The sequence below is a fragment of the Sarcophilus harrisii genome, chromosome 6, assembly GCF_902635505.1.
Source record: "Sarcophilus harrisii chromosome 6, mSarHar1.11, whole genome shotgun sequence".
Taxonomy (NCBI): domain Eukaryota; kingdom Metazoa; phylum Chordata; class Mammalia; order Dasyuromorphia; family Dasyuridae; genus Sarcophilus; species Sarcophilus harrisii.
In genome coordinates, this window is record NC_045431.1 from 238,123,867 (window position 1) to 238,140,355 (window position 16,489).

General features: G+C 58.4%; 1 protein-coding gene across 1 annotated transcript in view; it reads right to left on the reverse strand.

Moving 5' to 3' along the window:
* Positions 1–16,489, reverse strand: part of ANO1 (anoctamin 1) — a 157,086-nt gene that overhangs the window by 56,699 nt on the left and 83,898 nt on the right. The window contains exons 2-3 of the mRNA XM_031943607.1: positions 16,296–16,489; positions 4,421–4,735 (exon numbers count right to left, since the gene is read on the reverse strand). Coding sequence (XP_031799467.1) covers positions 4,421–4,735; positions 16,296–16,489 — 509 coding nt within the window. The remainder of the gene's footprint in view (positions 1–4,420; positions 4,736–16,295) is intronic.

A 16,489-nucleotide genomic window follows, 5' to 3' on the forward strand; every position in this document is an offset into this window, starting at 1 on the left:
CTAAATCTCCATCCCCTGTATTGACCAACGTGGCCGCTGGACACTCCCAGGCCACGGAAGCTTTCGGCGGTCAGGATTCTTACAATCCTATAAAATCTCATCTAAATCTCCATCCCCTGTATTGACCAACGTGGCCGCTGGACACTCCCAGGCCACGGAAGCTTTCGGCGGTCAGGATTCTTACAATCCTATAAAAATCTCATCTAAATCTCCATCCCCTGTATTGACCAACGTGGCCTCTAGACACTCCCAGGCCACGGAAGCTTTTGGCGGTCAGGATTCTTACAATCATATAAAAATCTCATCTAAATCATTTTCCTCTGCACCGGCCTCCTGGGGCTGTCCTAGAAGCAGCCCCCTCCCTACCCACAGGGATGACTCAAGGCCAACCGAGCCCCACTCCAGGCAGACAGTCCAAATGCCCACTTTTCAGGGTGTTCAGGATGGCTACAAGTGGGACCCAGGGACCAAGGAGCAGAGTCCATCTCTGCTGGGAGGTACCAGAACCTCACGGAACCTCAACTCCCTCATGTGTGCAATGGAGCGAGGAGCCCCTCCCAGCATCCTTGTGAGGGACCTTCCAGTGCCAACTACAGCACAAAACAGCCAGTGAGGCCTGGCGGGCCTGGAGAACAGCAGAGACACATCCTGGCCCCGAGGAAGGGGGGCAGTGGGGTGCCCAGCTCGATTCTTTCTCCAACAACATTCACTTGCTGCACCAGACAAGCTCGGGGAAAATCTGCTTGATTGGATGAGCCAAGAGGGACTTGGCTCATCCCTACAAGACACCAAATGCTCATGGGAGAAATTCTCACCCCCAGCTCGAGGGTCCTGGAAGAAGGGTCGGCTCACTCTTGCCCACAGCTGGATGACCTCTATGGAGCTCCCCAGGGAAATTCCCATGATGCAATGGGGGAGGGGAACAGAGGATGCAATAAGTCACTCCCACTCCCTCTAGGCCAGCAGAAGAGGAGGGGGGACCTATGGGCCAGGGGCAAAGCTCCCTCCCTCTGCAGCAGTCCTCAAACTAAGGCCCGCAGGCCAGATGTGGCAGCTGAGGACAATTGTCCCCCTCCCCCAGGGCTCTGAAGTTTCTTTATTTAAAGGCCCACAAAACAAAGTTTGTGTTTTTACTACAGTCGGGCCCTCCAACAGTCTGAGGGACAGGGAACTGGCCCCCTATTTAAAAAGTTTGAGGACCCCTGCTCTAGGGCAACGCTGCCCCATCTGGGTGGATCTGGATCATTGGGTTGGTTTTTGTCTGTTTACTTTTATTTTCTATTTCTTCCAATTGTATTGACTCTTTCTTTCTCTGTCCTCATGGTGAAAAGAAGAGATTGAAGCCTTTAACATCTAGCCTGAATGTTCTTTTCCCCCAAGGGGCCAACATGGGGGCTCGGTGAGGTCGGGTCCCTAATAAAAAGCCAGGGCCTCTCTAGGCTTTGAAATGGACCCCAGTCTCTGGCAATCACCAGCCGGCTCCCACACCTCTCCCATTTTCCCTGGCATCAGGCAGCCTTCTAATAGCCTCTGACCTGGCTTTGTTTTTGCCCTTGTTTGGTTTTGCCGGCGGCAGCTTGCGCTGCTCTCTCCCAATAGACCCACCTCTGGGGTTGAAGTTCCATTGGGGTTATCCATAGGAGAAATGGCCTTGTACCTTGACAAAGAACTTCCCTGAACATGCTGAACCATGCACACCTGATTAGGTGAGATAGGAGAAAACGGAGATCAGTGTTTATGGCATGAAAATACTGGCGCTAGAGTGGGGGCACCTGGGAGAGCTGCCTGAGGGCGATTCCCAAATAAAGAGCCTCCCACCTGGAGCTCGTCTCCCCGGGGCTGGGCCCCCTTGGGGGTTCTGGGTGGAGCTACGTGTGCAGGGGGAAGGGCTGATTAAGTGTGGCCACGTCTCGGCCACCGGGGATCTGTTCCAATAATTCGGCACGAAAGTGCTGCTGCCCAAACTTTCTCCCCAACCTTCTCCACCCTGTTCTCCCACGGCCTGGAACAAGAGACCTTAGAGAGCAGGAGGATTTTGGAAGAGAAAAGGCCTCTAGTCTATTGGAAGCGACGGGGTCCCCAAGGAGCCAGCCACAATTGGCCCTTTGGCTCTTCCCAGGCGGCCTGGTGCCGAGCCCATCCAACTCTGGGCTCCCGGAGCCGGCCCTGGTCGCTCTCTCCAGTCAAGCACCTCCCACTGCCTGCTGAGCAGCTCTTTCTGGATGGCCCGCGGGCACCTCCTCCCAGTCAGAGCTCCTTATCTCCCATCCCGAAGCAGGCCTTCTTCCAAGAAGTCTTCCCCAACACCCCCACACTCTCCCCCTCCGCAGTATCCCCATCATTCCCTTGCTCCTCCCCAGTCAGAGCTCCCTATCTCCCATCCTCAAGCCGGCCTTCTTCCAACTTGTCTTCTCCACATCCCCACACTCTCCCCCTCATCTTCTTGCTCCTTCCCAGCACCCGATCCTCCCTAGAGCAGAGAGAATCCACCACCTCCATAGTTCCCCTATCCAATGCTCTGGTCTTGGTTCCCACCATCACCCCAGCTCGGAGCCCATCACTTTTCACCCCAAGTACCACAATGGCCTTGCCTCCAGCCTCACCCTCCTTCCAACCATCCTCACACAGCTGTCTCTGCCACTCCTGCTCCCAAGAACGTCCCGGCAACCGGGCGGTGCAGTGGATGGAGCACCAGCCCTGAAGTCAGGAGGACACGAGTTCAACTCTGGCCTCAGATACTTAACACTTCCCAGCTGTGTGATCCTGAGCAAGTCACTTAACCCCAACTGCCTCAGTTAAAAAAAAAAGTCTCATTGTTCCCTACTACCTTCAAAATAAAAAATCATCCCTCGGCTTTTGTTTTAACGAGAGTAATGCGCCCTGCCCCTGTCCCCAAATCTGTCCCCAGACAAACTGGCCTAGAGGCCATTCCCTGTCATGGTCTTTGGTCCCCAGAGCGGAATCTCCTCTTCCTATTTAAGGTGCCTACTATGTTCCAGCCTCTGTGTTAGGCCCTGGCAGTGCAAAGCCAAAAGCAAGGAACCAAAGACTGTGACTGCCAACTTCCATCAAGGCAGAACCAGAAGCAAGGGAACCATTTGGATTTGAGACCGTTTGGGGCTTTGCATGAGAACCGGTGCAGAATGAGGTGCTGCCCCAGGGGAAGCTGGGCAGTCCTTCAGCAAGCCTTCAGTTGTCTCTGGACAGAGGCTTGTGGGGCCCTGGAGGGATTCTAGCTCAGGTTGTAGGGGAGTGGGAAGGCCCGGAGTTCCCTCCCACTTCTCGGGGTTCCATGATGGATCTAGAAGGCAGAACCAATCTCCGTTTCCCAGTCTGTTTCAATAAAGAGAACAGGTCCCTCTTTCTGGCCAGGGTGCCCGCATCCTCCCAAGCAACTGGCTCTGTCACCCCCTGTGATCTCCAATCACTCTCCTTCCATCCCCTCCCCAGCTGAATCACTTGAAAAGTCTAGTTCATTCCTCTTCCTCCCCTAGCGTAAGCGCCCCTCTTTCCAATCACAAGGCGCTCAACACCCTCTCCAGCGCCACCTCCTCTCTCACCTGACAACAGCCTCTTAAATGGCCCCTTTCCAATCCAGCCTCCCCGCAGCTCCCCAAAACAGCTTTCGACTGCCTCACTCTCCTGGATGATTAATAAACATCTGCTGAAGTGAATTCACTCCTTCTTTCCAAGCTAAATATGAAGTGGATCTGCCCCGGAAGTCCATGCCCCCAAAGCCCCCGATCTCCAGGCTCCCTGCGGCTCTCTCTGTACAGCTTTATTCTTCAGCTGCTCATCCCCACAGCACTGAGAACTCAGCCAGGGATTCCCCTCCATTTCTCAGAGCCCCATGTCCAGAGATGGAGGTGACAGCTCCCTCACCAAGTGAGTATAGATGGCAGGACCCCCGGGCCTCTCCCCTTCTCCCTTTCCTCCAGCAGCTAATGCCTTGAGGCAGCCCCTGCTCCTTTGCCAGGTAGGGCCGTGACAAAAGACGGGAAAAGGGATCACTAGGAGCTTGTGTCCTGGAAAGATTGTATAGGGTTCAGAAGAAGGAAATGGTTGGTTGGCTATGCTTGGTTTGAAAGTAGAAATGGAAGGAGAGAGAAGGCTGAAGGGTGCTTAGTTCGCAGAGTAAAGTAGAGGAGAGGAGAATAGACAAGTAGACTAGAGTAGATGAGTAGAGTAGAGTAGACTAGGGTAGAGAAGGGTAGACAAGTAGACTAGAGCAGAATAGACTAGAGTAGGGTGTCATTATCCTGGGAAGATCTGGATACCATGAGATAGAAGATGTTAATGGTGAAAAATGCAATCTCTCCATATACAACTAAAGCCCACCTCCACCAGGTGGGCTTCCCAGCAGCAGACAAGCCCCTCTCCCCCCAACCCCCTGGGATACTTCCTTATGGGTGATAATTACATCCTCATCCTTCTCCAGCTCGAGTCCAGCCTCCCGGAGGTTGCTCTCATACTCTTCCCGGCGAGCCCGCTTGTCAGCCTCGTGATGGTCAAACTCTGTCATGTCCGTGGAGCTCTCCTTGCCGGGCAAAGGCTCCTGCTTGAGGCTCTGGGACCCCTGGGGGGGATCCACATGGAGGACTCGAGCCAGGATATTGTGACTGCCCGTCTTCTTGTAGTGGTAGACCAGGACGTAATCCACTTTCCTCCGGCCATCTTGAAAGTAGAGGCCATACTTACATTTGGCATCGGGGTCCACACCCAGCGAATTCAGCAGCTGCAGAGACAGGAGAGAGAGAGAGAGAGAGAGATCATTAACTGGAGGCTTTTACAAGGATTTAAAAGGAAACACCAAGAAACTGTCTCTTCTTTCTCCATCTCCTGGAAAGAGCAACAGATTACATCATAGAAACTTCTGGATATATTGTTATCTGTTCTTAAGGGTCAGAGAGTTGTAGCCCAGCCCAGAACCTAGCACAGTGCCTGGCCCACAGGAGGTGCTTAATAACTGCTCACTGACTGATTTCTTACAGCACTCGGTGCAGGAACATTTTGGAGTGCCTGGTACACCGGAGGTGCTTAATAACTGCTCAGTGACTGATTTCTTACAGCACTCGGTGCAGGAACATTTTGGAGTGCCTGGTACACAGGGGGTGCTTAATAACTGCTCAGTGACTGGTTTCTTACAGCACTTGGTGCAGGAACATTTTGGAGCGCTGTGGGCATGTTCTGTAGGCCCAGGACACTAGAAGAATACTGGTTACTGAAGAGGCTAAGGCTGGTGGGTCCAGTGCATCAGGGACTTTGGAGGTAAAGGGTAGGGCCAAAGCCAAGCTGGGGGCCGCTAGATGGGGAAGTAGATAAAAGTGCTGGACCTGGAATCTGGGAGAGCTGAGTTCAAAAGCGGCCTCAGACACTGTGTGACCCTGGGTGAGTCCCTTAAACGCCGTTTGCCCCAGTCATCTATAAGATGAGCAGAACAGAAGGAAAGGCAAACCATCTCTTCCAGGAAAACCCCGGATGGGGTCATGAAGAGCTGGACACGGCTGAAAGGACTCCGACAAGTCGGGCGCCGGTGCAGTGAAGCCCAGGGAGCGGAGGACCAAGCTTGGGGAGGGGGATGACTGGCCGGGCTGGAGTCACGGGAGACCAAAGCTTCCACATCGACTATGAGCGGCTGCCTTATTTCTGGCCTGGGTGACACAGCTGGAGGCCACATCTCCTTTGTGCTTCCTTCTCAAAGCCAAACGTCTTCTCTGGGCACAGTGGAGAGAGCACCGGCCCTGAAGTCAGGAGGACCCGAGTTCAAATCCAGGCTCAGACACTTCCTGGCTGTGTGACGCTGGGCAAGTCACTGAACCCCACTTGAAAAGTCTTCTCCAGGAGAATGTAAGTGCTGAGGGGGAGACTTCTCTTCGGTCCCCAGCACGATGACCGGCCCAGGGGCTGGAGGAGTCCTTGCGGAATTGAACAGAGTAGTGAGTCCGTGGCTATTCATTAGCTGAAAAGTGCGCACGAGCTCACTCACTGGCCACACCCCACGGGACCCGAGAGAGGGAAGTCCCCTGGGACGGTCCGTGGCCCCGTGGGACGGCAGCACCTGGGACACAACGGCTTTCGATGATCGCTTTGCGACCGATCCCTCTGGAACACAGGGGGTTCTAATGGAGCAGGCCGTGGACACGGCGAAGGGACCATGGGCCAGGCTGGAGACTGGTCCCAATTGGTCACAACTGGACCCCAGCGGGTTTATTCCAGTTCTGTCACTCGCTAGGAACGCCCCCCCCCCCCCCCCGCCCCGTGCTTTGGATTCCTAGCAGGCAAAGGAGGCTCATGAGAATCCTGCGCACGCCTCCCGGGGCTGGGGGGGGCTGGGTTTGTGGGATTCCCCGAGATAACACCGGCCGGGAGAGCAGGTGGGGACACGGCGGAGGTGCCGGCCATCCAAGATGGCGGTCGCCTTGAACCTGCCTTTCTGGTTCTCTGAAGGGATTGTGAGAAGAGCCTGGAGCGAGCGAGTGCTTCTCTGAGGGTCTCTCCACAAACTCCCCAACAACCAGAGCAGGAAAGCGAGGCGGCTGAAATCACTGCCCAGAGTCCCACGGCGAGGAAAGGAGGGAGGCTGGGGGTGAGCTCCTCTTCCTGACCCCGAGCCCTCGCCCAGAAGTCATGCCTGGGATTTTCCGGGGGCCGGGATGGGGTGTGCAAAGTGCTACACGGGGAGTTATCCTGATGGCCCTGAGTGGTTCATTCCTCTTCATCTAGGGCAGCCCGCGCTCTCTGGGGACATGGGGGCCTTGCCCCGTGACCCCGGGACGAATCTCCCTCTGGGCAAGCGCGTCTCGCTCCGGCTGGCCCTCCTGCACCAAGGCTCCGGCCCAGGGAGAGGGGCAGGGCGGCCAGCTGGCTGCTCCTGCGCGCAGCGTGGCATCTCGCCAGGGGCCGGGCTCCACTCCTGCTCAGCCGCGGGTTTTTCCCATGGAGATGTGCTGGGCCCCGGGACAGCTCTGCGAGGCTCTGCCCAGATTTCAAATGTCACCGGGCACTTCGGGAGACGGGACCAGGTGCCTGATCCCACCACGGACACCCCAGGGCATCGCTCCCGGCCTGGGTGACCTTGGCGAGTCCCTCCCAGCTCTGGGCTTCAGGGATCGTCCTGTCGGGCATCTGCTTTCTACAGAGGGGGAAACTGCGGCACGGAGATGGAAAGGGACTCATCCGTGTGTGTGTCCAAGGTTAACCATCAATATTAAAATGGATTTCCCGCAAAGCTCAGGAAATTTAGAGTGAGAATCGGAGGGGAACCTGGATAGTATGGAGCCTGACCCCTTCAATTCACAAATGAGGAAACTGCCAGAGTGGCCCAGCGAGAATGGCTCAGGATTTGGGACCAGAAGTCTTAGGTTCAAATTCTGACTTGGCTGTTCATCATCTAGGTGACCTGGGGTGACTTATGCTTCTGGGTCTCAGTTTCCTCATCTGTAAAATGAGAAAATGGCACCATTAAGATCTTTTCTAAGGGGCCCAGACTGGGAAAGGGACTTGACCTGGGTCATCCAAGTGGTAACTGAACAGAACGAAAACTTATGATTCTCCTCCTTGGAAGTCACTGCATTGAAAATATGGGCATAAGGAAAGGGAAAGAAACTGGATTTAAGTGCCTACTATGTACCAGGTACTGAGAAAGAAATGAGATTTAAGTGCCTACTATGTACTAGCTACAAGCATAATCTCTTTGGATTGTCACATCCGGGGAGGCAGGAGCTTTTTTACATTTGAGGAAACTGAGGCAGCTGTGGCTGAAGCTGGATTTGAATTCCTATCTTCCTGATTCCTGTCCCAGCACGCTACCTACCGGGGCTTTAAATGGCTCCAAAGAGGATATTCTAGGAGGGCGATTCCCAAAGTAATGATCCAAGGCCACCAAGTCATTAACATTCTCTCCCTTCACAGTCCAGGTCACTTCCTATTCATTGGCCCACAAAGGGTTTCCCTCAGGAAGCTGTGAGCTCACCGAGGCAGGCAGCTTTTTCTGGGGGGGAGGGCCCTGCCGCGGAGGGCACCGCCCCACAGTATTTAACAAACGTGCCCAATCGCACCGAATTCACAGGCAGTTCTCAAAGGGACGGATGAAGACAAAAACTCGGCTGGTGGAGGAGCCCAGGAGCGGCCCCCCAGATTCAGGGGATTGGGCTGTGCCGGGAGCCAACTCCTAGCCCCGGAAGGGCAGCTCCCTCCGGGACGGGGCCGCCTCTGCTAAGGGCCATGTGTTCTCGGAGCCCAGGCCGCTGCCCGGCCCCCAAATGGCACTCAACGGAGGCTCTAAATAGTCATCGGAAATCTCAAGTCTGAATGTGCCAAGTGTCAGCTCAGCTCCACAGAGCAGAGCGCAGAGCGCGGATCCCCCGGGGGAATGGAGCCCATGGGGGGAACAGAGCCCTCTGGGGGGACAGAGCCCATGGGACGGATGGAGCCCTCCTGGGCAGACAGAGCCCATGGGACGGACGGGGCCCTCCCGGGCGGATGGAGCCCATGGGACGGACAGGACCCTCCCGGGCAGATGGAGCCCACTGGGGCCGACAGGACCCTCCCGGGCGGATGGAGCCTTCTGGGGCAGACAGAGCCCATGGGACGGACGGGGCCCTCCCGGGAGGGTGGAGCCTTCTGGGGCAGACAGAGCCCATGGGACGGACGGGGCCCTCCCGGGCGGATGGAGCCCACTGGGACCGACGGGGCCCTCCCGGGAGGATGGAACCCATGGGACGGACAGGACCCTCCCGGGCGGATGGAGCCCACTGGGGCAGACAGGACCCTCCAGGGCAGATGGAGCCCATGGGACCGACAGGGCCCTCCGGTGACCGAGGTCAGCCTAGCCCAAGGCGGGCCGAGGACGGGGCTGGGCCGGTTTCTGGCGAGTAAGCGCGCTGACACGGACACAGTCCTTCCAAAACTGGCCTCACCATTTCTTCCTTTTCACAGACGGAGAAGCCGAGGTTTGGAGAGGTGAATGGGAAGGGAAGAAGAGAGAACGCTTACGCTCTGGAACAAGAGGAATTTGGGATCCCTCCCTTGGCCCTTTCTCCCTCTGGGGTCTCGGGCCTCCAGGGGGTCCGTCCTGTCACGGCCACGATCCCGTTTCTTTGGTCTCGGTTTCCTCTCCGCCACTGATGGTCCAACTCCCACCTAAGATCCCCTGACCTGGGTCCAACGCAGCAAGCACTTATTAAGCACCAGCTGTGTGCCGAGCACTAAGGCCCTGGGGAAGCTCCCGCTCTCGGGAGGGCGATGACGCGCCCACGGAGAAATCAAACAAGGCCTGCGAAGCCCGGTTGGCGGGAAGTGTCCCCGGGGGTGGGGGGGTGGGGCCTGACCCTGGGACAGCTCCCGCAGAGTTAAGCGTAATCAGAAAAACGCTGTCAGAGGCAATGTCCGGTCTTCCCTTAACTGCCTTTGAAGCACCTACTATGTGCTGGATACATCAAGTTCCCCCTCCCCTGATGGGGAGCTGGGAGAAGCTTCAGGCAGAAAGGGAAGCACCGGGAAAGCCAGAGGAAGGGCAGGGGGCTGAGAGGGGAGCCCGGGGGCCAGAGCCCCCAGACTGCAGAGAACGGGGGCGGGGGGGGGAGGGAATGGATGAGACCCCCAGGCTGGGGAGGGCCTCGAACACCAAGGGGGGAGGGGGGTTTCTTTTTGTTCCAGGAGTTTTTGAGCAGTCAGAGGGAGGGAGGAATGATGAGCCCTGGGCTTTGGGAAGATCCCCTGGGGTGAGAGGTGGGGGCCCCTCCCCCAGCAGCTGCCTTATGGGTATGAATCAAGAAGGTCTGCCCCAAACCCCGGCTGGGTCAGAGGAGGGGGGCGGGAGAGGGGCTAAGTCCTCCTCAGAGGCAGAAATGCCAGAGTCTGGGAGCAGAGTAAGGGGCTAATCATCGGGAGGGGAGAAGCTTGGGAGGCTCAATGACCGGGGCAAGGCCCTCCTCTCAGCCACCGTGGGGAAATTCCAGAAAGGGAGAGGAGCTGGGGGGGGGGGGGTCCTGTCTTCTCCAGGCCGAGCTGCTTCTCACACATCCAGTCTGAGAGACTGAATGCGGAGAGGTGACAGCAAGCGTCCGGCCCCGGGGCTGCCGGTCAGCGGCCACCAAGCGTCCGGCCCCGGGGCTGCCGGTCAGCGGCCACCAAGCGTCCGGCCTCGGGGCTGCAGGTCAGCGGCCACCAAGCATCTGGCCCCCAGGGCTGCCGGTCAGCGGCCACCAAGCGTCCGGCCCCGGGGCTGCCGGTCAGTGCCCCAATGCTCCCGGGGAGACGTCTGGGCAGGGACAGACAGGACGGCCAGGTTTGGGGCTCTCTTCCTGCCCCCATGACCCTTTGCTCAGAGCAGAAGAGAAGGTCCCCGCCTTGGGGCTCTCAGAGTCCTGCTGCCCTCAGTCTGCTTGGCAAGCCCACCGGAAGGGGGGAGGGCACAGATATTGGGGGAAGAGGCGGGGAGCTGCCAGTCTGAGCTGGCAGCCTCTCCCACCTTCCACTGCCCAGGGGACTGATGGGGGCACCCGAGCTGGAGGAAAGCTAAACTCTGAGCTCCACAGCCGGGGGCTCCCCCTCCCCCCCAGTGCCACAGGCTTCCGGAGCCAGGGCACAGAGCTCAGGCCCTGGGTTAGAAGCAGCAGCCCCCCCCCCCAGAAGCCAAAGAGGATGCAAAGAAGAGGGAGTCTGCCTGGCTCCGGGCAGATGAACCCCCACCGCCCTGGCAGGTGCCGGAGGCGCCATCAGCTCTGGCAGACGCAGGGACAACGCCCTGAACTTGAGGAGTGACAATCAGGGCTCCAGTAGAGCACCTGACGCTCCCTGGCGTGTGATCCTCGATAAATCACCCAACTTCTTCTCCTTGGGCTCCCCATCCATGAAATGGGAGGGGCACAAATCTGGGCGTGAGCCCCCAAGAACCTGAAGGAAAACAGGAGCAAAAGGCTCCACTAGGGGCCTGCCGGAGGGCCGAGAGGACGGCCTGGCTACCCCGGGGATGGACGGCCGCTCCAGAGGAGGGACTGGTGACTCAGAGGATGGCCCGGTGCCCAGAGGGCAAAGCGGTGCCCCCGAGGATGGGCCGGCTGCCCCGGGGCGGCCCCACATGGGCAGGCAAAGGAGCCTCCGGTCCCAGGGAATTCCCGAGTCGATGAGCTCAGTCTTCGGAGCGTGTGAGTCACCTCTGGAAGGAGCCGGCTCCTTCACATAATTGCGGGGAGGATCAAGCAAGCCATCTGTAAGTCCTGCAGGCTCCCAGAAATACACGCGGTGGGAGCATAATTACTGCAGGAAAGGAGAGGGGCAGGGAGGCCTGATGGGCAGGCCGGCCCTGAAATAGCAAGACCCGAATTCGAGTCCTGACTGACACATCCTGGCTGGGGGAGCTGGCAAGTCACCCAAAAGGTTCCACAACTCCAAGATGCACAGAAGGTGACAACCACCAGTCAGCGAACAAGCACTTATTAAGCACCAGCAACATGTAAACACCTGGGAGCAAACAAGAGAGTGGAGATAATGGCCAGGGGAGCGTCTCACAGAGCCAGAGAGATGGGAAAGGCTTCGGGAGGTGACAGTGAGCAGGGAAAGTGTTCCAGGAGGAGGACGGCCCAGGGAGTCGGAGGGTCCTGGGGGAACCATAAGGACGCTGGCGTCGGCGAATTCTAGAGGGGGCGGAGGGGGATGGGGGAAGAGCAGCCCCAGAAGCCCTTGCAACAGCCCAGGCGTGAGGTGATGTGGCGGCAGCTCAGGGTGGGACAAAAACCGCTGGAACTGGGCAAGTGATTAGATAGGGAGGTGAGAGGAGCAGGAGGAGGTGAGGATGTCACCGGGAGCGTCCTCGGGGAGGCGGCAGGAGAGGGAGGGAGCGCCCGGGCGGGGAGGATCACAGGGGGCCTGTCCCGCCAGGGGCCGGAGCCGGGCAGAGCTGGCGGGGAAAGCCTCCCGCGGGGAGTTCCCAGGGAAATCACGGACCGGGCTGCGGGGAGCCTTATCTCTATGGGAAAATAGAGCCTCGGCTCCACCCGCCCCGCCCCTGCTGGCTCCCCTCCCCCCACCTGCCCCGTGTGTGGGGAATGGCGAGCACCTAGAGGAAGGACGCCCCGCTCCCAAAGGCACGGGGGCGGGGGGAGGGGGGCGCGAGACAGTCCCCCAGGAGGGGGGGCTGCAGGGGGAGCAGAGGCGGAAACCCTCCCGGCCCCCGACGGGAGCCCCCAAGACCCACAGAGCGAAGAAACCGGCTCTGCCTTAGCCCGGAGGCGGGAGGAGATAATGGATCTGGCAGAGAGAGCATCTACCTGCAGATAAGCAAGAGGCGCTCTCCATTCCCCCCGCAGCCAGCCTATCTCAGGCGGGGAGGGGGCAGACAGTGACGGATGAGCGGCCCGGGTGGTCTCAGCAAAGGGAAGGGGGGGAGGGAAGAAGGGGAGGGAGGATGGGAGGGGGGAGAAAGGGAAAGAGGTGGAGAGAGAGTGAGCAAGAGAAAGCAGAGAGAAGGGGAGGAAGGAGGAGGGAGAGGAGACAGACAGAGAGAGAGACAGACCTAGAGAAAAAAGAAATGAGGGAGAGGGGGGAGAGAGAGAGAAGAAATGAGGAAGAGAAAAGAAATGAGGAGGGAGAGAAGAGAGAGAGAACCAGAGGGAAGGGGGAGAAAGAAGATCGCTGACTTTGGGGTTTTTAATTTGTAAACACTGAAGACAGAGCCCTGAAAGATTTATTACTAAAAAGATCAGCGCAGGGAATGTGTCTGGGCTGGCTCTGGCCCCCTGCAGGGGGCTGGCTGGCTTGACCTCTGGGAGGGTTTCAGAGTTTGCCCTCCTTTTCCCAGGGAATTTGGGAGACAAAAGATGGGAGCTCAGAGGGGTCTCATCGGGTCTCTCGCATCAAAATCTCAGTTAAAGCAGCAGCTGCTTTATCTCATGAATTCAGTTCAGGAAACACGGATTAAGCCCTCATTGGGCGGTGGGGACGCAGAGGAAGGGGGCCGCGGGGCCGAGCGCTCTAGAGCTGACAAGGGCTCACACCAATATGGTTTAAGGTTTAAAATCATCTTCCTCAACAATCCTGTGAGGTACAGGGGGTATTCTCCCCAGTTTCCAGATGAAGAAAACCGAGGCTCATAGCTATAAAAAGGCCAGCTCGGGGTCACACAGCTGCTAAGTGTTCAAGGCGGAGCTCCTGAAGCCAGGTCCAGTGTCCCCCACTGAAATGGGGCATACCCACAAGCCCCTGAGAGACCCAGGTGCAGAGGGGCCCCCACCAGGCGGGAGAATGCTACGGAGCAAGGTGGGGAGACATTTTGGAAGGTGCACCTGAGCCTTGGAGGAAGGAAGGTGCTGGGGGGGGAGGGGCAGGTCATTCCATGCGGGAAAGCCCAAAGCTCAGACTAGGGACCCCTCCCCCCCCATTTGCCTGCATCTGGAGGGTAGAAGTGAAGCAGGAGCCCAGGGCGTGAAATACCAGTAGCTCAAGCTCACTTTCGAAGGAATGACTCTGTCTGTGCTCCCCTTGGGGGAGGGAAACCTTTCTGAAGTCCTCTCCAGGCAGTCCTCCCCACCTCGGGGAGAGACACAACCCAGTGACTCAGACACTTGGGAGGCGGGATCAGTGGTCAGGCTCTGAGCCCGGGAGGGATGGCAGAGAAAGGAGAGATGGGGAGCCACTAAGACCACCGAGCTCGGCCTCTCTGCGGCCTTTGTGCCAGCCTTAGCAGCTCCTCTCTGGCTTCCAACCTGCTACTGGCTAGAGAACCAGCGAACAGAAGTGGCCAGAATTATGTGCAGAGAAAAAGGGTTCTGAGGGACCAAGTGCATGGGCTTTGTGGCATCTCCTGGCTACTCAGAATTCTTCCTCCCTCTCTCCTTCCTTCCTTCCTCTTTCTTCCTTTTCTTTCTCCTTTTCTTCCCTTCTCTTTCATATTCTCCTCTCTTTCTCCTCCCTCTTCTCTTCTTTCTTTCTTACTTGCTTCTTTTTTCCTTTTCTTTCCCCTTCCCTTCTCTTTCTTTCATTTTCTCCTCCCTCTTCTTTCTTTCTTCCTTTCATTTTCTCTTTCCCTTTTTCGTTCCTTCTTTCTTCCTTTTCTTTCTTCTTTCCTGCTCTTCTATGTCTTTCATTTTCTCCTCCCTCCCTCTTCTTTCTCTTTCTTTCCTTCCTTCCTTTTTTCCCTCTTTCTTCCCTTTCTTTCTTCTTTCCTGCTCTTCTCTTTCATTTTCTCCTTCCTCATTCTTTTTCTTTCCTTCCTTCCTCCCTTTTCTCCCTCCCTCCCCTTCCTTCCTTCCCTCTCTCTCTTCCTTTCTTTCCCTTCCTTCCTTTCCTTTCCTTTCTTTCCCTCTTTCCTTCTTTCCTTCCTTCTTTCTTTTTTCTCTTTCTTCTTCTTTTCCTTTCTTTCTTTTCTTTCTTCTTCCCTTCCTTTCTTTCCTTCCTTTCTTCCTCCCTTCCTATCATCTATCTATCTATCCATCTATCTTTTGCTTCCAGATACTTGAGTCTACGGAACAGAGGAGGCTCTGGGCTGCCCTCCCCGCCCTCCCAACAGCTTCAGGCACAAACTCTTCTGCGATTTCCCCCACTCGTTGGGCATTCTCTGCTCTGACTCTGTCTTCCTGAAAGGCCGTCCCTTACAAATGGCGCAGTGTGTCAGCCACAACACACAGAGTCAGAGAACCTGGCTGCCGTGGCCCAGGACTTCTCCTTACTCCCTGCAGGACCTTGCAGGTTACTGCTCCTCCCCGAGCCTCAGTTTCCTTTTCTGTAAATCGAGAGACCGCCCAGTTCCAAAGCCCTTCTTGCTTCACATGATATGACACCATGTCATAATACCACTGGGATTATTTCCTGGGATTTTCTCGACAGCTCGGAGAACTTGGCGTGCAGTTCCCAGAAGCCCCATTTTACGGATGAAAAAGCTGTCTGGCCAAAGACTGTAAGTGCCAGGATCACAAAGGTGGGAAAGGCTGGAAGCCCCGGCCTGGAACAAGCTGCCCAGTTCTTAAAGGTCAGGGCCCTGTCACCTCATCTGTAGGCGCCTCCTGGCCCGGCTTCACAGAGCAGTGCAGAGTTACATAACTCGCTCTCCCCCCTCCTCTCCCGGCACCTCCCCCACCCCCTACTCCCTTCCCCCAGGTCCCTGCTGCTTTCTTTGGGGTGGGGCTTCAATTTCAGTTCCTGGCCGGTCCCCAGCCCCCGCTCTCCTGGATACCTTTTAGGGGGTGAGGTCGGGGACTGCTGCTGGCTGCCCTGCGCACAGTAGGCGCTTCCCAAGGGGTGAGGGCCGGTCCCAGCATTGTGCTGTCAGGTACCGAGCCCGGATCTGGGGTCAGATTGACTCGGGCGACCTGGGAGAAGCTTTATCAGGAGGGAGGAGGGAGGAGGGCTGGGCTGCCTCCCCTGCTTTGATGCAGAGTCCCAAGCAAGCTCTCCCAGCGGCTCCCCACGAGGCCACGCTTGGTGTGAGGCTCAGGGAGCCAAGAGGGATCGGGCACTTCTCTTCGTGACTGGCCCAGGTTCTCGGTGCCCCTGCCTGGGAGCTGCAAAAGCCTCCCCGGGGAGCCTGGGGAGGTGGCGGTCCCCCTCCCAGAGCCGAGGGGACCCCTGGGAGGCCAGTTGTCTACAACTGCTCCCTCCACGCAGCCCCGGGTCCCCTCCCTCAGCAGCGGGAATCTGAGGGAGCTGCTGGCTCAGGCCCTGCCCCGGGGGCAGCCCCAAAGGGAGCACTGGCTCGCTTGGTGCCCAGCGTGCCCCCCCAGAGCTGGAGCAATCTCTGAGGGGCCTGAGCAGGGCCGGGACAGGCTGGAGGGGCAGGGCCCTGAGAACCGGAGTCAGCGTCCGAGGGAGGAGCCCGCATGCCAGGGCCCCCAAAGGTGCTGGGCCCGGAGGGGGCCCCCCTGAGGGAAAGGGGGTTGAGGGAGGGTGGCTGAGCCCCTTCCGGAGGAGAGGCTGCCCCCAAGCCGGGGACTGGGGAGCCAAGGGGAAGGGGCCCCCCGGGCCGGCTGCGCCCACTCAGGCGGGGAGACGGGCCCGGGGGGGAGCCTTGGAAAAGAGGGGGAGCCTCTGGAAGAGGGGGAGCCTCTGGAAGAGGGGGGATTGAAGGGGGGCTCGAGGGCCTGGTTTCCCCTGGGTCCTGTGTGGAAGGAGCCCGAGGGGAGGGGAATCCGGCCCCCAGGGCCTCCGGCCCCTCCCGAGCCCGGCGGGAGCCGGCCCCGGCTGCGCCCTCGGGCTTGCCCCTTCAACCCCTTGGGGGGGCCCGGGCCGGGGGGGGGCACCGAGGGGAGCGTCCCGCCCCCCGCGCCCCGCGCGCCCCCCGCGCCCCCCGCGCCCGCACTCACCGTGCCCTCGGACTGCAGGTAGCCCAGGTCGTCGATGGCGCGGATGTTGATGATGTGCACGCCCCTGTCGGCCGCGGCGGGCAGCGACGAGTACTTCTCGTTCACCCTCATGGCCTCGGGGCTCGGGGCTTCTGCCCGGGAGTCGGCGGCGGGTCCCGGCGGCTTGGCTTCCCCGCGCCCCACGCCGGCTTCTT